At 49.6% G+C, this 23781-nt stretch overlaps 1 protein-coding gene across 2 annotated transcripts; it reads right to left on the reverse strand.

Moving 5' to 3' along the window:
• Window positions 1–312: 312 nt before the first annotated feature.
• CLEC17A (C-type lectin domain containing 17A) lies at window positions 313–23633 on the reverse strand. Of its 2 annotated transcripts, XM_031659812.1 has the most exons (13): window positions 23299–23631; window positions 23068–23145; window positions 18381–18458; window positions 16267–16299; window positions 16134–16184; window positions 16016–16057; window positions 15503–15544; window positions 12370–12507; window positions 12222–12284; window positions 8864–8959; window positions 8498–8649; window positions 3094–3203; window positions 313–2081 (listed from the first exon to the last, which is right to left on the reverse strand). In XM_031659812.1, exons 1-13 carry the CDS (start codon window positions 23339–23341, stop codon window positions 1949–1951), a joined length of 1059 nt encoding a protein of 352 aa, XP_031515672.1. In that variant the 5' UTR covers window positions 23342–23631; the 3' UTR covers window positions 313–1948. The 2 variants fall into 2 exon arrangements, with proteins under 2 accessions (XP_031515672.1, XP_031515673.1); XM_031659813.1 differs by lacking the exon at window positions 12222–12284 and having other exon boundaries at window positions 1447–2081; window positions 23299–23633.
• Window positions 23634–23781: the final 148 nt, after the last annotated feature.

Consider the following 23781-nt stretch of genomic DNA (forward strand, 5'->3'; position numbering starts at 1 on the left):
AACAAAGTGGCATTTTGAGAAGCACTAACATTGCAAGAGCTAATAGCCCAAGAAAGTCCACACAGAAGTAAAGTGAATTTTTATTTATTTATTTATTTATTTATTTATTTATTTATTTATTTATTTTTGTGAGATGGAGTCTTGCTGTGTCACCCAGGCTGGAGTGCAGTGGCGCGATCTCGGCTCACTGCAACCTCCGCCTCCTGGGTTCAAGCAATTCTCGTGCCTTAGCCTCCTGAGTAGCTGGGATTACAGGCACATGCCACCACGCCCAGTTAATTTTTTTGTATTTTTAGTAGAGACAGGGTTTTACCATGTTGGCCAGGCTGGTCTCGAACTCCTGACCTCAGGTGATCTGCCCACCTCAGTCTCCCAAAGTGCTGGGATTACAGGCATGAGCCACTGTGCCCGGCAAATAAAGTGATTTATATCATCAAAGACATTACAACCCAGAGACAGCTCAAGGGCACATGTTGGCAGATATGTCCAGCATTGCCCTGTTTGGATATGACCAGGTTATGGCCTGCCTGGCCACACGATGTAGGGGTCTTGCTTTTCAGCTGGTATGCCTTTCTAGAAGTTCCATGGACCAGCCAGGTATGAGGGTGAATGCCGGTAGTCCCAGCTACTTGGGAGGCTGAGGCGGGAGGATCACTCGAGCCCAGGAGGCAGAGGATGCAGTGAGCTATGATCGTGCCACTGCATTCTAGCCTGGGTGGCAGAATGAGACCCCGTCTCAAAAAAAAAAAAAAAAGGATAGAATTTCCATGGGCCAAGTCTTCTGGCAAAGGTCTGATTCTGCCACTTAGCTTGTGCAAACCTTACCCAAGACATTGAGAAAGTTGCTGGTCCAAAATACTTTTGATAGTTTCTGGGTTATTTGTGCTGTTTGAGACCAGGAAGGAAGCAGTGTCTGCAGAGGACAACATGGGGTAAGTATAGAAGCTCTCCTGTCTTCTCTGTTGATGTTCTGTAATTTTTAGGTTTGTAATTTGCAAAGATGGCGGGGACTACATGAGACCAGTCCATTTAATGTATTTCTGTGCAAGGCAGATCTAGAGGTCTAGCTCTAAGGGAAATTTTGCTGTCACCACTTTCAAAGCTTTCATTTAAAAAAAAAAAAAAAAAAAAAAAAAAGGAAAAGATGGGGAAAGTAAAAATAAAAATAAAAATAAAAATATCAGCCAGGTGTGGTGACACATGCCTGTAATCCCAGCACTCTGGGAGGCCAAGGCAGAAGGATTGCTTGATCCCAGGAGTTTGAGACCAGCCTGGGCAACAGAGTGAGACCTCATCTCTATAATAATAATAATAATTTTGAGCCAGGCACAGTGGCTCACACCTGTAATTCTAACAATTTGGGAGGCCCAAGTAGGAGGATCGATTGAGGCCAGGAGTTTGAGACTGGCCTGGGCAACATAGTGAGACTCCCTCTCTTTAAACACTACAAAAAATGGGCCAGGCATGGTGGTGCACATGTGTAGTCCCAGCTATTCAGGAGGCTGAGATGGGAGGATGGCCTGAGCCCAGAAGTTTGAGGCTGCAGAAAAAGGAGCCCAGTCCCAGCTCTTTGTGGTTCAGAGGCGCCAGGATATTTTATCCCAGGTTCAATACCAGCCCCAGGGTCTTCAGGGCCAGTATCACTTCCCAAGGGTCATGATCAGGAATTTAGTGAAGATCCGTTCAACCCCAGAACTGGGAGACCTCCCACCACCAAGCTCTGAGCGTCCTCCCAGCTCACCATCTACTAGGACAAGCCCAAGTCTGCACTCTAGAGGCAGCCTGACTTGCATCCCTGGGAATTTGCTGCATCCAGGGTGCCAATCCTGCGTGGGGCACATCTGTGTCCACTCATGAAGAGGCAAGGCCGTCCATGAAAGGGCAGGAGATTCTCATCTCAAAGAGTGAGGGATGCTCGAATATGGACCCCCCAGCCTCAGTCTGGGCTTCAACAGGAACATTTCCGCTCGCAAATCCAATACGTAGTTTTGTAGCAAGACAGATCATTCCAGGTGCCATCTTTGTTCATGGCAGCACAGTCCTCGTTGTGGATGTTATTGGGTTCCTCTGGCCCCCAGAAGCTGGATGGAGGAAAAAGTGGGCAGAGGGACGGGGATCTTTAGGGGTGGTGAAACTCTTCTGTATAATACCGTAACGATGAATACCTGGCACTACATATTTGTCAAAACCCGTGTTAAGCAGCGCGCGGAGGTTTACACCTGTGATCAATTTCTGAATCTGGTCAGTTTCTGTCTCGTCTTCCAAAGACTCTTCCCTTTACAACTTCCCAACCCAACCTTCCCAACCTTCTAAGAATTGTTTAGATCATGTAGGGTCTTGCTTAAAGCAGGGCCTGATTCAGGAACTCGAGCGTGTAGGATTTATTAAAGGATGTTCTTAGGAGAGAGGTGAGGGAAGCCAGATGGAATGGGGAAGGAATTGAGCAGCAGCGTGGACTCAGATGACTCTAGCCTCAGCCCGACCCCAGCGGAGACCACTGGGATGTGAACAGCACCAGGGTCATCCCAATTTGTCACAAGGGGTCCAGGCTTCTCTTAGGCTGTCACTGGTTGTGAGCTGACCCCAGTGGAGTTGGGTAACATCTTAGGTGAGCAGGCTCCCATTCAGCTGAGAACAGCTTTCCAGAAATGGCACTCCTGTGAGCCTTTAGCAGCCAATGTTCCACCAGGTGCAGTGGTTCACACCTGTAATCCCAGCACTTTGGGAGGCCGAGGCAGGCGGATCGCTTGAGGTTAGGAGATCGAGACCAGCCTGACCAATATGGTGAAACCCCGTCTCTACTAAAACTACAAAAATTAGCTGAGTGTGGTGGCGGGCAGCTGTAATCCCAGCTACTCAGGAGTCTGAGGCAGAGAATTCCTTGAACCCGGGAGGTGGAGCTTGTAGTGAGCCGAGATCATGCCACTGCACTCCAGCCTGGGTGACAGAGCAAGCTCCCTCCATCTCAAAAAAAAGAAAAAGAAAAGAAACAGCTCCTGACTCCTTCAACCATGTACTCCATCACCTTCTCCCCTCCCCATGGTCAGGGCCCACAGAGGAAGCAGAGAGACCCCAGGAAACCCGAGCACTTGCCTTAACGTCACAGGAGACCCATCCAGCCACCTCCAGTCCCCTTCTTGCTCCCTGTCATTCAGCCCCAGCCAGTGCACCCGTGGAGAGCCGTGAGCCTTGGCCACAAAATTCTGCAAATACAAACTCCATTCAGACAGTCATTCCTCTGCATGACCCTCAGGGTGAGGACCTGCCCTCTACCCTGTCCCACACATTTAGGGCTTGGGAACGTCACCTCCCACAACCCGTCCCTATCCTCATGGTACGCAGAACAGGATCGATGTCTTCCTCCTACTGTAGCATGTGTGGTGGGAATAATCGTGCTACTTTTTCTCATGCAACCTGTGAACTGCTCTGTGCCTCAGTTTCCTCACCTGTAAAATGGGTTAACAGTAGCTATCTCCTGGTGGTGTTGTGAGGATTTTTTTTTTTTTTTTTTTTTTTGAGACGGAGTCTTGCTGTCACCCAGGGTGGAGTGCAGTGGTGCGATCTCAGCTCACTGCAGCCTCTGCCTCCTCGGTTCAAGAGATTCTCCTGCCTCAGCCTCCCGAGTAGCTGAGATTATAGGTACCTGCCACCAGGCCCGGCTAATTGTTGTATTTTTTAGTAGAGATGGGGTTTCGCCATGTTGGCCAGGCTGATCTCAAACTCCTGCCCTCAGTTGATCCACCTGCCTCAGCCTCCCAAAGTGCTGGAATTATAAGCATGAGCCACCACACCTGGCCTAATTTTTTTTTTTTTTTTTTTGAGACAAAGTCTCACTCTGTCAACTAGACTGGAGTGCAGTGGTGCAATCATGGCTCACTGCATGTCCCAAAGGTCACTGTAAGTCTCCCAAAGAGCTAGGATTACAGGCATGAGCCACTGTGCAGGGCCTCATACTGTGACGTCTTAGTATTTAGCATTATAGCATTTAAGTGACGTTTTTAGCAATAGTAACTGATGTTTTTTGGTTTCTCTTGCACTTTTGTGCCACTCCGTAGCCTTAATCTGCATCCAAACAGCACAGGAGTTCATTGTTCCAGGAAAAGAAAGAAGGAAGGGCCGGGCGCGGTGGCTCAAGCCTGTAATCCCAGCACTTTGGGAGGCCGAGACGGGCGGATCACGAGGTCAGGAGATCGAGACCATCCTGGCTAACACGGTGAAACCCTGTCTCTACTAAAAAATACAAAAAACTAGCCGGGCGAAGTGGCGGGCGCCTGTGGTCCCAGCTACTCGGGAGGCTGAGGCAGGAGAATGGCGTGAACCCGGGAGGCGGAGCTTGCAGTGAGCTGAGATCCGGCCACCGCACTCCAGCCTGGGCGACAGAGCCAGACTCAGTCTCAAAAAAAAAAAAAAAAAAAAAAAAGAAAGAAGGAAGATGGAAAGTAGGTTTCCTGGTTTTGGTATTTCAAAAGCTCAGGCCTTTGACACGCTGCCTCATACCTGTAATCCCAGCACTTTAGCCAAGGAGGGAGGATCACTTGAGCCTAGGAGTTCGAGACTAGCCTGGGCAACATACTGAGACCCCTATCTCTACAAAAATTTGTAAAAAATTAGCCATACATGGTAGTGCGTGTCTACAGTCCCAGCTACTCAGGAGGCTGAGGTGGGAGGATCCCTTACACCCAAGAGTTCAAGGCTGCAGTGAGCTATGAATGCACCACTGCACTCCAGCCTGGGCAGCAGAGCAAGACCCTGTCCCGAAAAAAATCAAAATCCCAGGCCTTTGGAAGAAAAGAAAAGACTTATGACAAAGATAAAAGATAGGGAAGAAAATATAGTTAGAAGCAACTCCTCTCCAGGCAAACTAATTTATGGCGAAAGAAATTAGACTGGTGGTTGCAAGTGGCGGCAGGGAAGGATTAACTAGAAAAAGGATATGAAAAAACTTTCTAGGGTGGTGGAAAGATTATAAATATTGGTTAGTTTGACAGTTACACAGGCGTATGCATTTGTCAAAGTTCACTGAACATACACCAAAGACCTGCGCATTTTACTGTATGCAAATCACATTTAACTCACCCAACTTACCACCAAACCAAGATTTCTTAAAATGTGGGGAGGTGGCCAGGCACGGTGGCTCACGCCTGTAATCCCAGCACTTAGAGAGGCCGAGGCGGGTGGATCACCTGAGGTCAGGAGTTGGAGACCAGCCTGACCAACATGGCAAAATCCCATCTCTACTAAAAATACAAAAATTAGCCAGGCCTGGTGGCATGCCTGTAATCCCAGCTACTCGGGAGGCTGAGACAGGAGAATTGCTTGAAACCGGAAGGCGGAGGTTGCAGTGAGCCGAGATCACGACAGTGCACTCCAGCCTGGGCAAGAAAACGCGAAATCCCATCTCAAAAAAAAAAAAAAAAAAGTGGGGAGGTCAAAGTACTGGGATTACAGGCGTGAGCCACCACGCCTGGACCATTTTAGACTTTTTGACTGCCCTATGATATCAGTTAGCTAATGAGGTTAAGAAAAGTTATGATTTTATAGTTTATCTGGCTATTGTTGCTGCACGGGTGTGAGTAACACTCATCCCAGCTTTCCACATCCTGGAATTATTTGTGCTTTAAGAATTTTTGACTATAATCTATTGCATGTGTTCTACTATAGGCAATGCCAATTGATGTTTGCTTTTATTTACTTGCAGTTTTGATTTCTTCTTTAACCCAAAGTTATCTAGTGACTTTAAAAAAAAAAAAAATTTTTTTTTTTTTTTAAGACAGGGTCTTGCTTTGTCTCCTAGACTGAAATGCAGTGGCATGATCCCAGCTCACTGCACCCTCTGCCTCCCGGGTTCAAGCGATTTTCCTGCCTCAGCCTCCTGAGTAGCTGGGATTACAGCCGCGCTCCACCATACCCAGCTCATTTTTGTATTTTTAGTAGACAGCAGGTTTCACCATGTTGGCCAGGCTGGTCTCGAACTCCTGACCTCAGGTGATCTGCCCACCTCGGCCTCTCAAACTGCTGGGATTACAGTGCGAGCCACTGCAGCTGGCTGACTTTAAACATTTTTAAGGCGATTGAAATTTTTTTTTTTTTTTTTTTTGAGACTGAGTCTGGCTCTGTCGCCCAGGCTGGAGTGCGGTGGCCGGATCTCAGCTCACTGCAAGCTCCGCCTCCCGGGTTCACGCCATTCTCCTGCCTCAGCCTCCCGAGTAGCTGGGACCACAGGCGCCCGCCACTTCGCCCGGCTAGTTTTTTGTATTTTTTAGTAGAGACGGGGTTTCACCGTGTTAGCCAGGATGGTCTCGATCTCCTGACCTCATGATCCGCCCGTCTCGGCCTCCCAAAGTGCTGGGATTACAGGCTTGAGCCACCGCGCCCGGCCCTGAAATTTTTGTAAAAGAAAATATTTCTGTCGTTATAGCATTGTGGTCAAAGAATGTGGGCAATAAAATTTCTGCTTTGAGGGAAAAAAAAAAAATGTGGGGAGGTAAGGTCACCATGGGAAGGAAATAATAAATGTGTAGACATGGAAGGCCCCTGACAGAAGAATCTGGCATCTCATTTCCGGTGAGCATCAGGTGATGGTAAAAACCCCAGATGGGCTTGGAGACTAAAAAGCAGAAGGGGCCTGGGCACTATTTCCTGGGTAAAGCCCCAGGGAGGTGTCAGAAAATCAGAGAGCGGAAAGGGCTTCCTGTCCCATCAGATTAGACGGAGGCTTAGAAGGCCTCACAGTGTCTTAGACCCCAGAATGGGATAGGAGGAGCAGAAAGATCTCTTGTGCCCAAGAACAGCAGAAAAAGACCTCCAGGCCCAAAGGCTTTGCTGATGGAAGAGTGGGATGCCTCGGGGGCAGCCTAGGTGGTCCAAAGACTGAGCCCCAGAAAATCAGAAGACTGTTTAACATTGAGAGAGTCCTTGCTATTTCTAGGCACCAAAATCAGAACAGTTTAAGAAGAGGGAACTCATATGTCTTGGTCATCACTGGATCCCCAATATGTAGAATAGTCTCTAGCACATAGTAGGTGCTCAGGAAATGTTGGTTGACTTAATGAATTAAGAAGTGAGCTATGGACTAGGCATGGTGGCTCACGCCTATAATCCCAACACTTTGGGAGGTCAATCAAGAGGGGCAGATCATTTGAGATCATTAACTAGACAGCGGCCTGGCCAACATGATGATACTCTAACTCTACTAAAAAAAAAAAAATACAAAACTTAGTTGGGAGTGGTGGCACGTGACTATAGTCCCAGTTACTTGGGAGGCTAAAGCAGGAGGATCACCTGAACCTGGGAGGTAGAGGCTGCAGTGAGCCAAGATCATGCCACTGCACTCCAACCTGGGCAACAGAACAAGACTCCATCTCAAAAAAAAAAGTGAGCTATGCTACTTTGTGCAAATTGTCTCATTGGATTCTTATCGACTCACTGAAGCAAGTATTATCATTATGCCCATTTTGCAGATGAGAAAACTGAGGCACAGAAAGGTTAAATAACCTTCCCAGGATCATTCAGTCTGTAGATGTCCCAGTAGATATCAGTTTGGAGTAAAGACAATAAAGACCCGATGTGTGCTTCCCTCCACCTTGACCCCATAAAAGCTGTCCCCATTTAGAAGTAAAATGGCGGACCCCAATTGACTGAGAGTAAATGTACACCAGTCTAGTAGAATGAAAACTCAAGAGAGAAACTAAAATGAGTAATTTAAAGGAAATTTACTTGTATTTCTTGTGAAACTGAGTTAGGGAATATGATTTGTACCTGCCTCATTTACATTACCTAATTTAATTTCTTCAAAAGCCCTGTTTTGGCCGGGCACAGTGGCTCATGCCTGTAATCCCAGTACTTTGGGAGGCCGAGGCGGGTGGATCACCTGAGGTCAGGAGTTCAAGATCAACCTGGCCAACATGGAGAAACCCCATCTCTACTAATAATACAAAAGTTAGCCAGGCGTGATGGCACACACCTGCAATCCCAGCTACTCAGGAGGCTGACGCACGAGAATTGCTTGAACCCAGGAGGCGGAGGTTGCAGTGAGCCGAGATTGTGCCACTGCACTCCAGCCTGGGTGACAGAGTGAGACTCTATCTCAAAAAAAAAAAAAGAAAGAACCTCTTCTGACTGACATACTAATTTATAGGTTGTCCTGAGGATTGCACGTGTTAATGAATGTAAGATGTAAAGTATTTGGAATAGAACCTGAAACACAGAAAGTGCTACCTAACAGATATTCATTATTGTATTTTCATGTTAGAGATAAAACTGAAACTTGAAACCTACAGAGGTGAAATCAACACAATCAGAATTAGAATTCAAAAAACAAAGCATGTCTTCTTAACCTCTGCATGATATTATCTTAGGGAGAGCTTGCGGTTAAAGTTTTAGTAACTGAAAAGTAATTCTAATTTCTTGCCATCCGGGGAAGGGAGGGATGTGTGCACCCTGGAAGAGAAGCGGGCTGTCCCTGAATGTTCTCAAAGGTTCAGTGGGAACAACTCACGTGCTCAGCAAAGCTATTGATGATGACCAAGTGAGAGTAATTCTCCTGGCAGAACATCCGAGCTTCATCCCATGACTTGGTGATTGGGGAGAAGTAATAACACTTGCCCTCAAAGGGCAGCCAGCCTTCCGGACAGGTAACTCGGCGGCAGCCTGGGAACCAGAAAGAATGCTGTCAGGATGGCCCCAGAACCTGAGCCATGTACATAGTATGCCATGTACAGTTGTGCAGGCTGTACACTGCTAACTCCAGCAGGGAGACACCATTCGCATAGATTGCACTGAGAATCACTTCACAATGGAGTGATATAATGCGCCAGCTCTGCCATGCCCCCCATCCCTGGGCAATTCCCCAAGTCTCACTCACCTAATAAGCCCCGAAGTTCCACCAAGGACTGGTTGGTGTCAGCTCTTACACGGTCAATGTCATGCTTCAGGCCAGCTAGCCCTGACATGCCAGTCACTGTCAGAAGGGATAGGCCTGAGGGTTAGAGACTCAAAACCCATCCTACCCATCCACCACGTACTGCAGACACATCGGAGAGAGAAGCAAGGGTTGCTCTCCCCACTATGTCCACATTCCAGTGGGTCATGCTTGCGCCCAAAAACCACATGTACAGTGCTCAGAATCCGAGAATGGCTCAGAGGAGGGATCAATCCCGGGGACGTGGGGAAGAGAAGGGGTGGTGGGCACCCTGGAGGAAGTGGGTTTTAAAGGAAGAAAGTTATTCGATAACTGTGAGGTGAGGAAGAGGCATATTAGGCAGGGACTATCTTAAAAGCAAAGATGCAGGCTGCCCGCGGCAGCTCACACCTGTAATCTCAGCACTTCGGGAGGCCGAGGTGGGCAGATCATTTGAGGTCAAGAGTTCAAGACCAGCCTGGCCAACATGGTAAAACCCCGTCTCTACTAAAAATACAAAAATTAGCCGGGCATGGTGGTGCATGCCTGTAATCCCAGCTACTCAGGAGGCTGAGGCAGGAGAATCACTTGAACACCAAAGGCAGAGGTTGCAGTGAGCCGAGATCACAACACTGTGCTCCAGCCTGAGCGACAGAGCCAGACTTCGTCTCAAAAAAAAAAAAAGCAAAGATACAGAGGCAAGTATGTTGTGGTAACCTGGCAAAGCCTATAAGAGTGAAGGGAAAACTCAGAAAAGCTTGAGATCAAAGTAGAATGAGCTCGGATGCCTGGATCCTTTATCTTATTTTTTTTAGACAGAGTCCTGCTCTATCCCACAGGCTGGAGTGCAGTGATGCAATCGTGGTTCACTGCAGCCTCGACATCTTGGGCTGAAGTGATCCTCCCACCTCAGCCTCCTGAGTAGCTAGGACTACAGGTACACGACATCATGACTGGCTAATTTTTTTTTAATTTTTTGTAGAAACAGGGTCTTGCTAGGCCGGGTGCAGTGGCTCATACCCATAATCCCAGAACTTTGGGAGGCTGACGCAGATGGATCACCTGAGGCCAGGAGTTCGAGACCAGCCTAGCCAACAGGGTGAAACCCCATCTCTACTAAAAGTACAAAAGATTAGCCGGGAGTGGTGGCAAATGCCTATAATCTGAGCTACTCAGGAGGCTGAGGCAGGAGAATCACTTGAACCTGGGAGGGGGAGGTTGAAGTGAGCCGAGATCGCATCGCTGTACTCCATCCTGGGTAACAAGAGCAAAACTCTGTCAAAAGAAAGAAAGAAAGAGAGAAAGAAAGCAAGAGTGCAAGAAAGTAACAAGGAAGGAAGGAAGGAAAGAAGGAAGGGAGGGAAGGGAAGGGAAGGGAAGGAAAGGGAAGGGAAGGGAAGGGAAGGGAAGGGAAGGGAAGGGAAGGGAGAAAGGAAGGAAGGAAGGAAGGAAGGAAGGAAGGAAGGAAGGAAGGAAGGAAGGAAGGAAGGAAGGAAGGAAGGAAGGAGAAAGAAAGAAAGAGAAAGAAAGAAAGAAAGAGAAAGAAAGAAAGAAAGAGAAAGAAAGAAAGAAAGAAAGAAAGAAAGAAAGAAAGAAAGAAAGAAAGAAAAGAAAGAAAGAAAGAAAGAAAGTTAACAAATCCTAAAGCTAGGGTTATGGGTGATGAGCCACTGTGCCCAACCTAGTATGTGGATCCTTGAATGCCAGGCTAAAGGTTTCACCTTGGACTCTGGACAATGAGAAGCCATTGATGGGATTTGAGCTTGCTTGTTATGAAGCATAGGGTGAGGCAGTGTGGAATGGAGAAATATTCAGACTTCAGCAGTCATGATGAAAGCCATGCCAGGTCAGAAGATTCTTCTGTAATTAATGTGTGTATTATCACTACTCCCCCCACGAACTCTTCCCTTTTTCTTTTTTTTTTTTTTTTTTTTTTTGAGACGGAGTCTCACTCTGTCGCCCAGGCTGGAGTGCAGTGGCCGGATCTCAGCTCACTGCAAGCTCCGCCTCCCGGGTTCACGCCATTCTCCTGCCTCAGCCTCCCGAGTAGCTGGGACTACAGGCGCCCGCCGCCTCGCCCGGCTAGTTTTTTGTATTTTTTAGTAGAGACGGGGTTTCACCGTGTTAGCCAGGATGGTCTCGATCTCCTGACCTCGTGATCCGCCCGTCTCGGCCTCCCAAAGTGCTGGGATTACAGGCTTGAGCCACCGCGCCCGGCCTCTTCCCTTTTTCAATACTCGCTAGCTCAGTAGCTGGTCCTTCAGTCGGACAAAATGGAAACACAGGTTTTAGGCCAGGCACGGAACACTTCAGGAGGCTGAGGCAGGAGAAACACTTGAGGTCAGGAGTTTGAAACCAGCTTAGTCAACATAGTGAAACCTCTTCTTTTTTTTTTTTTTTTTTTTTTTTTTTCAGTAGTCGCTCTGTCACCAGGTTGGAGTGCGGTGGCGCCCGATCTCGGTTCACTGCAAGCTCCGCCTCCCAGGTTCCACCATTCTCCTGCCTCAGCCTCCCGAGTAGCTGGGACTGGCGCCCGCCCTGCGCCCGGCTAATTTTTTGTATTTTTAGTAGAGGCGGGTTTCCTGTGTTAGCCAGGATGGTCACCGATCTCCTGACCTGCGTGATCCCGCCCGTCTTGGCCTCCCAAAGTGCTGGGATTACAGGCTTGAGCCACCGCGCCCAGCCGAAACCTCTTCTTTAGAAAAAAAAAATTAAAAATCAGCCGGGTGTGATGGCACGCGCCTGTGTCCCAGCTACTCAAGAAGCTGAGGCAGGAGGATCTCTTGAGTGCGATCATGGCTCATGATCAACCTCAAACTCCCTGATTCAAGAGATGCTCCCACTTCAGCCTCTTGAGCAGCTGGGATGACAAGCACACACCACACACCACCACACCCTGCTAATTCTTTTTAGAGATGGGGTCTTGCTGTATTGCCCAGGCTGATCTTGAACTTCCAGCCTCAAGCAATCCTCCTGCCTCAGCCTCCAAAAGTGCTAGGATTACAGGCATGTGCCACTGCCCCTGGCCCAGTGTGTATTTTATACTTAGAGCACATCTCCATTTGGACTGGCCACACTTCAAGTGTTCAACAGCCACATGTGGTTTGTAGCCACCATATTGGATGATGGAGGTCTGGACACATATACACATGCACACTTCAGAGGGACAGGGACTGTGTCTGACATGTTTACCATTTTACCCCCCTGGTACCTAGCACAGTGCCCAGCAAAGATGGGGATGAGGTTGGATTTTGGAGTTGGATCTGAGGATTGGGTTAGGGCTCAATAGGAGTGGCATGAAGGAATGACTGAAAGTACTCACTATTTGCTCGCCACGTCATCTGCTGAAAGCTTAACATTCTCAGTTCTTCCATCAACTCCTGGTCTATGAAGACGAGTCCACATTGAGCCCAGGTCCTCCTGTGCTCCCTCCCCAATCTCTCCCCATGTCCCATCATGGCCCTACTCACATTTAATCAGGGTCACGGTGAGACCCAGGCAGCCCAGGAACAAGGAAGTCACCACCAGCAGACACAGGTACGTCATCCACCTCTTCTGGCAGCAGCCAGGACCTTCAGATGTCTGATTGAGCCAGGGCGCTGGAGTTGCTGGGGAGTAGGCATGGGGACAAAGCAACTAATACTGGGGCTTCAGAGAGTGAGGAAGAGACCCTTAAGCCTTTCTCCAAGAGCAGGGAGCAGAAGTCTGTAGTCATGACTGTTTCAGCAGACAAGGTCAGCAAGAGAGGGTTAGGGAGAGTGAACCCTGGGGAGGCTCAGGATCTTTTTGATGTATTTACTGTGCGCTAAGCATCATGTTGCATCCTTCTCTTTTTCCTTCTTGAAACAAGGTTTCACTCTGCCATCCACGCTGGAGGGCAGTGGCGCAGTTATAGCTCACTGCAACCTCTAACCCCTGGGCTCAAGCAATCCTCCCACCTCAGCCTGTCAAGTAGCTGGGTCTATAGGTGTGTACCATAAGGCCCAGCTAATTTATTTTATTTTTTTGTAGAGATGGGGATCTCGCCATGTTGCCCAGGCTGGTCTTGAACTCCTGGCATCAAGAGATCCTCCCTGTTTCAGCCTCCCAAAGTGCTGGGATTACAGGCGTAAGCCACTGTGCCCAACCTACATCCTTCTTATCTTATTGGAGTCTCATCCTTATGATGTAGGTTATAAGTATTATCTCCATTTTGCAAGTGAGTAAACTGAGGTTTCGTGAGGTTAGGCATGACTTGGACACAGCTTTGTTCTTCATATCTTCGATGCATCATCTTCTACTCTCCAGAAGCCCTTGCCCAAGTTGCTCCTGGGTCAGGGAAGCTTGTGGACCACGGCTTCTAGAGCGGAGAACATTTCCCATATCTTATGCAAGCAGACACCTGAGTTTCCGGAGATTTGGCCTAGACTCGGAAAGGAGCAGCTTCTTTTTTTTTTAACACGGTCATCACTGACACCATCACTACCTCCACCACCACCACCATCGTCACTCCCAACAACACCATCACCACCTCCACTACCACCATCATCTCTACCAACACCACCATCAGCACCTCCACGTCACCACCATCATCACTACCAACAACACCATCACTACCTCCACCGTCACCACCATCATCTACCAACATCATCACTACCTCTGCCATCCACCACCATCATCACTTCAGCCATCAACTATCCGCCATCCGCCACCATCGTCACTAATCGGCATAAATCGCTACTTATCCTCGCCACCAAATCTTCTCAACAGCCTTGATCCGCATCGTAAATCCGCCGCAAAATCACGTCACTACCGGCTTGTCATCACTATCCGCCATCCGCCGCCATCATCCTTTGACGTCACTACTCAACAAACGCCATCACTTCCTCCACGTAAATCGCCATAAATCGTCGCCGCCAACCAGCGCAAATGTTTATCCACAGATCACCATCGTCACCAACAACGCATCATGCATCCGCAGATCCGCCGCCGTCGTCACTGCCAACAATCGTCCTTATCGCCACCACCACCATCCGTCACTATTGACGTCATCCACTCTTGCCTCCATCGTGTTCACCACGTCACCGCCAGCAAACGCCGTCACTTCTTTATCCACCGCCGCCATCGTCACTGCCAACCGGATGATCGCTGCCGCCATCCGCCACCGTCATCACTATCCACCATCGCCGCCATCGTCACTACCAGCGGTCATCCGCCACCGTCACGTCACTGCCAAACGTCAGTCACTACCTCCGCAATCGCCATAAATCGTCACTGCCACCAAATCACTACCATCACCATCCGCCACCATCGTCACTGCCAACGTCAATGGGCTGCCTCCACCATCCGCCGCCGTCGTCGCTGCCAAACGTGGGTCATTTTATCCGCAAATCCGCCGCAAATGCATTCCTTTCTCGAGCGGTCAGATCACTTTGCCTCCGCAAATCCGCCGCCGTCGTCGCTGCCGAACGTCAGTAAATTTTATCCGCCGTCACGCCATCGTCACGCTGCCGACGTCGTCTTATCACCGTCGCCGCAAATCATCGTTGCCGGCGTCATCATTGCCTCTGCTGTCGCTGCCAAACATCACCAATAATATCATCACTACCTCCACCGTCATCACCATCATCACTACCATCACTACCTCCACCATCACCACCATCATCACTACCAACCATCACTACCTCCATGCGTCCTGCACCGTCATCACGGGCCAACGTCCGTCACTACCTCTGCCACCATCACCATCATCACTACCAACATCATCACTATCACCGGGTCACCGCCATCGGTTCCAGCAACGCCATCACTTTCACCTCCACCATCCGCCTAACTGTCACTGCCATTATCGATATTATGGCGCAAATCACCACCTCCTGCATTGCCACCGTCATCACTGCCAGCAGCGCTGTCATTTACTGGCCTGATCCGCATGCGCATCATCATCACCAGCAACGTTGTCATTCCGACGCATGCTTGCTCTGCCATCATCACCAACACCATCACCACCAACATCATCACTACCACCACTATCACCATCACCATCCCACTAACACCATCACTGCCTTCATCATCACCACCACCATCACCAACAACATCATCACTACCTCTACCCCCCATCACCTCCATATCACTGTCTCCACCATCATTACCATCATCAATACCAACAACACCGTCACCATCTCCACCATCACCACCATCATTAGTATCTCTACCATCACCATGAGCACCCAACAATGCCATCACTACCTCTACCATCGTTACTACCACCAACCATCCTCTTCCTTTCCATCATCTCCTTCTTCATCCTTCCATCACAATCACCAACAGAACCATAAGTACCATCATCATTATCAAAAACAAAACAACCACATAACTCTGGTCCTCAGAAGGACAAAAAAGAAAACATGTTTGCAAACTCTGATGTCAAGGAATGGCTTTCTCACTTAGAGCAGCGCCCACTAGAGTAACTCAGAACAGTGCAGTAGGTCCTAAAGGAGCAACTTCTTAAAGGAGAAGTTCCTCTGACTCAGGGTCTCACTGTAGAGTCATAGGTCTCAATCAGATCCACTAGCCACTGTCAGAGGGGAAATGGGAGGACACTTGCAGGGGATAATAACTTACCGGCCAGGGATGGCTGCAATGGAGAAGGCTCAAGATTCACAGCTGGGAGAAAGGGGGAGAGAGGTTTATTCAGAAGATGCCGAAAGACTCTGTCTTCCAAGATCAACAACCTCTGCTTTGTTCTCTGGTGAGAATTTAGGGGGCTGGCTGGGGGCAGTGGCTCACGCCTGTAATTCCAGCACTTTGGGAGGCCGAGGCAGGTGGATCACCTGAGGTCAGGAGTTCAAGACCAGCCTGGATAACATGGCAAAACCCTGTCTCTACTAAACATACAAAACTTAGTCAGGTGGTTTGTGTCTGTAGTCTCAGCTACTCGGGAGGTTGAAGCAAGAGAATCACTTGAACCCAGGAGGCAGAGGTTACAGTGGGCCAGGATCGCGCCACTGCACTCCAGTCTGGATGACAAAGCGAGACTCTGTCTCAAAAAAAATAAATAAACAAAAATTGGGGGATTGAAAGGGAACATCTAGGTATCCCCTCTTAGGCCTCTTAAAGGGTCTTCCCACTGCTCACCCAGTTGAGGAGGTGGACAGGTGACAGAGGCGAGGTCCAGTCCTAGAAGAGATGAGAAAGTCATTTCAAGAAGGGCTTCAGCCAGGTGAGCAGGAAAACCCCAGCCCTCAGCTCTCACCTGTCATGTTCCGGGGCTTGCAAGGAAGTGGGGGTTTCTCTGTTTCCTTTTCTGAGGAGGGAGGAATGGTTGCTGAGGCCCAGAGCAGGGCAAAGCCAGCTCTGGGTCTCCTACACTCCCAGCCCAAACTCACCTGCTCTTGGAGGTCTTGGTGGAGCACTTGAACCTGGAGAAGAGAAGCTCAGCGTGAGGGCTCGGCTGAGGATGGGAATGAGTCAAAAGGAAGTGATGGAAACAGGGTTAGGACTGCAGTGGAGGGTTGGAGATTGGGTTGGAGATGGGGTGGGACCTGAGAATGGAATTGGGATTAGGGATGGAGATAGGATTAAGCTAGGATGACCAACCAACCTGGATTGCTTGGTGTCTCCATTTTTTTTTTTTTTTCAGACGGAGTCTTGCTCTGTCTCCCAGGCTGGAGTGCAGTGGCACAATCTCGGCTCACTGCAAGCTCCACTTCCCAGATTCATGCCATTCTCCTGCCTCAGCCTTCCAAGTAGTGGGACTACAGGCGCCCGCCTAATTTTTTGTACGTTTAGTAGAGATGGGGTTTCACCGTGTTAGCCAGGATGGTCTCTATCTGACCTCATGATCTGCCCGCTTCGGCCTCCCAAAGTGCTGGCATTATAAGCGTGAGCCACCGCGCCTGGCCATTTTTTTTTTCCCCTTGAGATAGAGTCTTGCTTGCTCTGTTGGCCAGACTGGAGTGCGGTGGCGTGATCTCATCTCACTGCACCCTCTGCTCCCTGGGTTCAAGCAGTTCTGCCTCAGCCCCCCAAGTAGCTGGGATTACAGGCATATGCTACCACACCCAGCTAACTTTTATATTTTTAATAGAGACAGGGTTCCACCATGTTGGCCAGGCTGGTCTCGAACTCCTGACCTCAAGTGATCCACCCACCTCAGCCTCCCAAAGTGCTGGGATTACAGGCGTGAGCCACCGTGCCCAGCCATATATATATATATTTTTAAAGACAGTGCCTTGCTCTGTCACCCAGACCAGAGTGCAGTGGTGCCATCATAGCTCACTGCACCCTTGAACTCCTGGGCTCTAGCAGTCCTATCACCTCGGCCTCCTGAGAAGCTGGGACAACAGGCACACATCCCACAACTGGCTAATTTTTTAATTTGAAAAAAAAAATGTTTTCATATAGCTGGGGGTTTCACTGTGTTACCTGGGATGGTCTCTTTTCTGGGGCTACATTGATCCTCCCACCTTGGCTTCCCAAAGTGCTAGAATTACAAGCATGAGCCACTCCTCCTGGCCCAAACCTCCACTTTTCTCTTTCTTTTTTCTTTGGTAGAGATGGGCATCTTGCTCTCTATTGCCCAGGCTGGTCTGGAACTCCTGGCCTCCAGTGAACTCATGGCCAAGTGATCCTCCCACCTTGGCCTCCCAAAGCAGTGGGATTACAGACACACACCACTGCAACCAGCCCAAACCTCCACTTTTACATCTTCTGATCAGACTCTTGCTGAACCCTGGGCTATGCCTTGGGTTTATTGAGATCCAAGACTAATAAAGCCCTGGGCTTTGAGTGGTAATGAGAGGAGATTGAGGATCCCACAGTCCACTCCCAGTTTCTCAAGCACCAGCTTTTATGACTCAGGGACTTCTTTCCTGTGCTTCTGTACTTCAGAAATGTCTACTCGGCAGGGCTCGGTGGCTCATGCCTGTAATCCCAGCACTTTGGGAGGCCGAGATGGGCGGATCACCTGAGGTCAGGAGTTCGAGGCCAGCCTGACCAATATGGTGAAATCCCGTCTCTACTAAAAATACAAAAATTAGGCGTGCATGGTGGCAGGCACCTGTAATCCCAGCTAATCGGGAGACTGAGGCAGAAGAATCGCTTGAACCCAGGAGGCAAGGTTGCAGTGAGCGGAGATTGTGCCACTGAACTCCAGCCTGGGTGACAGAGTGAAACTCCATCTCAAAAAAAAAAAAAAGAAATGTCCACTCATCCCTCAAGTCCCACCCCAAAGTCCCTTCCTCTAGTTGAGTCCTCAATCCCCCAAGGATTTTGCCAGTCTCCTGACCCCTCCTTTCTCAGCAATGCTCAACAAGGCTGTGTCCAAAACTGCCTCCCCCATCAGACTAGTAGATCCTCCTGGCAGGGTGTGGGTTCCACGGTGTCCAGCATGGGCTGGGTAGACAGGAGACTGACTGTGTGTCTACAATGCCCAGCCAATGCCCCCTGAAGACCCTGTTCCCTGTATTCCCCCACGTCACACTCCAAAAAGTCCTCTTACCTGGCTTGGGAGGAAGATCCTTGTAGGGAGGCGTTGAGTTCTCATAGTCATCATCCTCCTCCTCCTCCTCCATGGTTCCTTCCAGGGGAAGGGCAAGTTAGAGCCCAGTCATTCCCTCCTCCCTCCATCCCTCAAGCCCTGGTCTCTGCCTCAGCTGCCCCATGATGGGAATTCTGTACCCTGGGTCCTGACCACACCTGAGACCCAGCCCCAGCCCGGCCGGGACCTTACCTGGTGGGTCCGGACACCCAGCGATAGTATGCAGGTTGTACATGGCTACAGCTAACACTAAGAACATGACAAGTGGCAGCCAGGTCTTGTCCCTCCTATTCAGGTGTCTAAGGCATCTGTCTGTTTCCCTCTCCTTTCAAAGTCAAGTACATGCAAATCCGTCTTGGGGGAAGCCCCCAGACCTCGCGCGCACACACACACACACACACACACACAAACACACACACACACCTGTCTCCAGAGTTTGGATTCACACATAGAAGAAACAATGGGCCAGGTGTGGTGGCTCACATCTGTAATCCCAGCACTTTGGGAGGCTGAGGCGGGCAGGTTGCCTGAGGTTGGGAGTTCAAGATAAGCCTGGGCAACCAACGTGGCGAAACCGCGTCTCTACCAAAAATACAAAAGCTAGCCTGGCGTGGTGGTGCACGCCTGTAATCCCAGCTACTTGTGAGGCCGAGGCAGGTGAATCACTTGAACCCAGGAGGCAGAGGTTGCAGTGAGCTGAGTTTGCACCACTGCACTTCAGCCTGAGTGACAGAGTGAGATTCTGTCTCAAAAAAAAGAGAGAGGAAGAAGAAACAATGACAATAACCCCCCTTGCAGTGAGCCGAGATAGTGCCACTGCACTCCAGCCTGGGCGACGGAGTGAGATTCTATTGAAGAAGAAGAAGAAGGAGAAGGAGACGGAGAAGGAGAGAAGAAGCAGCAAAAGGAGGAGGAGGAGGAGGAAGAGGAGGAGGAAGAGGAAGATGAGGAGGAGGAGGAGAAGGAGAAGGAGAGAAGAAGAAGGAAAAGGAGGAGGAGAAGGAGGAAGAGGAGGAAGAAGAGGAAGAGGGGGAGAAGGAGAAGGAGAAGGAGAAGGAGAGAAGAAGGAAAAGGAGGAGGAGGAGAAGGAGGAAGAAGAGGAGGGGGAAGAGGAAGAGGAGGAGGAAGAGAAGAAGGAAAAGGAGGAGGAGAAGGAGGAAGAGGAGGAGGAGGAGGAGAAGGAGAAGGAGGAGAAGGAGCAATGACAACAGCCACCCGCCTCCCCACTCCCCACTACCAGTTGAGCTCCCCTACAGAGCACCAAGCCCTGTGTGGAAGAGATGGATAAGCTTCTTCCTTCAATCTAGACCAGAGATGCAATAAACTAGTAAAGAGACATAGAAATCAGCTGGGCCCAGTGGCTCATGCCCATAATCCCAGCACTTTGGGAGGCCAAGGCAGGAGGATTGCTTGAGGCCAGGAGTTCAAGACCAGCTTGAGCAACATAGCAAGACCCTATCTCTGTTTAAAAAAAAAAAAAAAAGTAGAAAAAACCATCCAGGCATGGTGGTGCACACCTGTAGTCCCAGCTATCAGGAGGCTGAGGTGGGAGGATTGCTTGAGCTCAGGAGGTTTACGCAGCAGTGAGCCATGATTGCACTACTACACTCCAGCCTGGGCAACAGAGGGAGATTCTACTCTTAAAAAAAGAAAAGAAAAGAAAAGAAAATAGGCTGGGCGCAGTAGCTCACGCCTGTAATCTCAGCACTTTGGGAGGCCGAGGCAGGCAGATCACCTGAGGTCAGGAGTTCGAGACCAGCCTGACCAACATGGAGAAACCTTATCTTTTCTAAAAATACAAAATTATCAGGGCACGGTGGCGCATGCCTATAATCCCCGCTGCCAGGGAGACTGAGTCAGAAGAATCACTTGAACCTGGGAGGCGGAGGTTGCGATGAGCCGAGATTGCACCATTGCACTCCGGCCTGGGCAGCAAGAGTGAAACTCCGTCTCAAAAAAAATAATAATTGTAAAGAAATTAAGAAACATTAAAATATGTTTTTATATAGACTAAGTATTATTGCTCTAAACCTAATAAAACGGAGCAATGGGATAGGATAAAAGCTAACGTAGAGAGGTAGTCAGGAAGTACCTCCTAGAAGTGGTAACATTTGTAACAAGATGTTAAGGGGATAGGTGCTAAGTATTCCCCCACATTCCAGGGTGAAGTGCCAGCAGGGCACTGGGTCAGTTATCTATGGCTGCGTAAACAATTACCCCAAAACGTAGTGACTTTAAACAACCATAAGCATTTATTATCTCACAGTTTCTGTGGTTCAGGAATCTGAGAGCAGCTTAGCTGGGTAGTTCTAGCTTGAGATCTCTTATGTGATTGTAGTCAAGATGTTGCCTGGGACTGCAAGTCATCTATCTGCAGGCTTGACTGGGGCTAGAAGATCTGCTTCCAAGATGATGCACTCACATGGCTGTTGGTGGGAGGCCTCAGTTCCTTGCCATGTGAGCCTCTCCAAAGGGATGACTGGGCATCTTCAGAACATGGCAGAGGCAAAGATAGAAGCCACCATGCTTCTATGATCTAGCCTCACGATTCGTAAAGGATGGTCTCCGCTATACAGTATTCTGTTTATCACACGGACCAGCTCTGAGTCATTGTGGGAAAAGACTACACAAGGGCATGAATACGAGAATGTAAGGGTCATGGGGAACCCATCTTGACTATCACAGTCATCTCTGCAGAACTTACAGCACCTGAGAGTCATATGAGCCATATATGCAGACCCTGAGCTTCACATGAGGCTTTACAGAGAGTCACTCATGCCTGTAACCCCAGCTACTCGGGAGGTTGTAGTAGGAGGATTGCTTGGACCCAAGAGCTCAAGGCTGCAGTGAGCTATGATTGCACCACTGCAGGGCAGCCTGGGTGACAAGCAAGACCCTGTCTCAAAAAAAAATTTTTTTTAATTCTCTGGTTTCCTCTCATAAAAACTAATGTGCTGACAATTGACAGTTCTCTGTGTGTCTCTTTGAGGGTTTGATTGAAAGGAGAAGGGATGGAAGGGGGTGGAGGGGATTTCAAAACACAAAAACACAGTTGAGTTTGAGGACGGGGATGAAGATGAGGTGGGGTTTGGGTTAGAATTGGAGTTGGGATGGGATGGAAAATGAGTTGGGGACAGGGGTGGATGTGGGTAAGTTCATGATGTGGTTAGAATGATGAACAGAATCCTTGCCAGGTTTGGGAATGGGGGAGGAGTCGAGACTGGGCTACAGTAGAGAGGGTGATGAAGTTGGATTGGAGAGTGGATGCGAGGTTGCATGTGGAGGTGAGGACAGGACTGTGCTTTTGGAGGAGACATGGCCCTGAAGAAGGGAATGGGATTGGTTGGTCATATATGTAGACCCAGGGCTTGAGGGTCACATTAGGACCATAAATTGGAGATGAGGCAGTGAAACAACACAGCCCAGTTCACCTCCTACCTCATGCAAGTCCCATCATATTTCTGGACCTCCCAGGTGGCCCCACTCTGGACCCAGAGATGAGGGATATACAGCCTTAGCCCTCACAGAATGGCCCCTGTCTAAGGTCACCTGGACCAGACCATCAGCGTATCTCAGGGATTTTGTGTTTTGGGCCCCCGGGATCCCTCATGGCCTCAGGGTCCCTGGTGGCAGTAAACCCAGGAAAACCTCAACAACCTCCAGTTTCATTTTCTTTTCTTTTTTCAGAAGTGGGGTCTCGCTATGCTGCCCAAGCTGGAGTGCAGCGGCTACTCACAGGAGCAGTCGCACTACTGATCAGCTCAGGAGTGTCCAGCTGCTCCATTTCCAACCTGGAAACCCCTCCTCAGACACCTTAGGCAACCTAGTGGTCCCTTCCTCCCAAAACGTCACCATATTGATGCCAAACTTAGTGCAGATGCCCGATCACATAGTTCACAATAGCCCAGAACTCCTGGGCTCAAGCCATCCTCCTGACTCAGCCTCTCAAGTAGCTGGGACTACAGACGTGTGCCACCACACACGGCCCAAACTTCTACTTTTTTTTTTTTTTTTTTTTTTGGCAGAGACGGGGTCTTTCTATGTTGCCCCAGCTGGTCTCAAACTCCTGTCCTCAAATGATCTTCCTGCCTTGGCCTCCCAAAGTATCGAGACTACAGACGCACACCACTGCAGCTGGCCCAAACCTCCACTTTTACAACCACTTAGACTCTTGTTGAACCCTGTGCCATGCCTTGGGTTTGAGATCCAAGTCTAAATAAAATCTGGGCTTTGGGTGGAAAGGTGAGGAGATTGGGAGCCCACAGTCCACTCCCAGTTTCTCAAGCACCAGTTTTTGTGACTCAGGGACTTTGCCCCCAACATTTCTCTCCTGGACTTCTCTTCTTAAGAAATGTCTACTCATCCCTCAAGTCCCACCCCAAAATCCTTTCCTCTAATTGAGCCCTCAATCCCCCAAGGATTTGGCCAGTCTCCTGACCCTTCCTCTCTCAGCCCTGCTCACCAAGACTGTGCCCAAACCTGCCTCCGCCATCAGACTGACAGGTCCTCCTGGGCAGGGTGTGGGTTCCACAGTGCCCGGCATGGGCTGGGTACAGAGGAGACTGTATATCTATAATGCCCAGCCAATGCCCCCTGGAGACCCTTTTCTCTGCATTCCCCCAGGTCATGCTCCAAAAAGTCCTCTTACCTGGCTTGGGAGGAAGGTCCTTGTAGGGAGGCGCTGAGTTCTCATAGTCATCATCCTCCTCCTCCTCCTCCATGGTCCCTTCCAGGGGAAAGGCAAGTCAGCGCCCAGCGATTCCCTCCTCCCTTCATCCCTCAAGCCCTGGTCTCTGCCTCAGCTGCCCCATGGTGGGGATTCTGTACCCTGGGTCCTGATCACACCTGGGCCCCAGCCCCAGCCTGACCGGGGCCTTACCTGGTGGGTCCGGACACCCAGTGATGCCATACAGATTACGCATGTCTAACACAAGGAACCTGACAAGTGGCAGCCAGGGCTTGGCAACCTCTGTCCCCTGTCTCTCCTACTCAGGCATCTGGGGGCTCTCTCAGTTCCCTTTTCCTTTCAAAGTCAAATACATGCAAATTCATCTTGACGGGAAGCCCTCAGACATCACACGTGCTCACCCAAACACACACACACACACAGGGCCTTTCTCCCCACTTTGGATTCATGCACATAAGGAACAATGACAACTGGCCTGGCGTGGTGGCTCATGCCTGGAATCCCAGCACCTTTGGAGACTGAGGTGGGTGGATTACTTAAGGCCAGGAGTTTGACACCAGCTTGGCCAAGATGGTGAAACCCCATCTCTACTAAAAATACAAAAATTAGCCAGGCATGGTGGCAGGTGCCTGTAATCCCAGCTACTCAGGAGGCTGAGGCAGGAGAATCGCTGGA

This window comes from Papio anubis, chromosome 20 (genome assembly GCF_008728515.1).
Source record: "Papio anubis isolate 15944 chromosome 20, Panubis1.0, whole genome shotgun sequence".
Lineage (NCBI taxonomy): Eukaryota > Metazoa > Chordata > Mammalia > Primates > Cercopithecidae > Papio > Papio anubis.

Coding starts and splice junctions, on each gene's coding strand:
- CLEC17A (XM_031659812.1), bottom strand. CDS start 23,341: ATGCGTAATCTGTATGGCATCACTGGGTGTCCGGACCCACCAG. Junction 12,508..15,502: donor ATTGCAGCCATCCCTGGCCG/GTAAGTTATTAT, acceptor CCTACTCCCCAG/CAACTCCAGCGCCCTGGCTC. Junction 3,204..8,497: donor TCAATAGCTTTGCTGAGCAC/GTGAGTTGTTCC, acceptor TTGTATTTGCAG/AATTTTGTGGCCAAGGCTCA.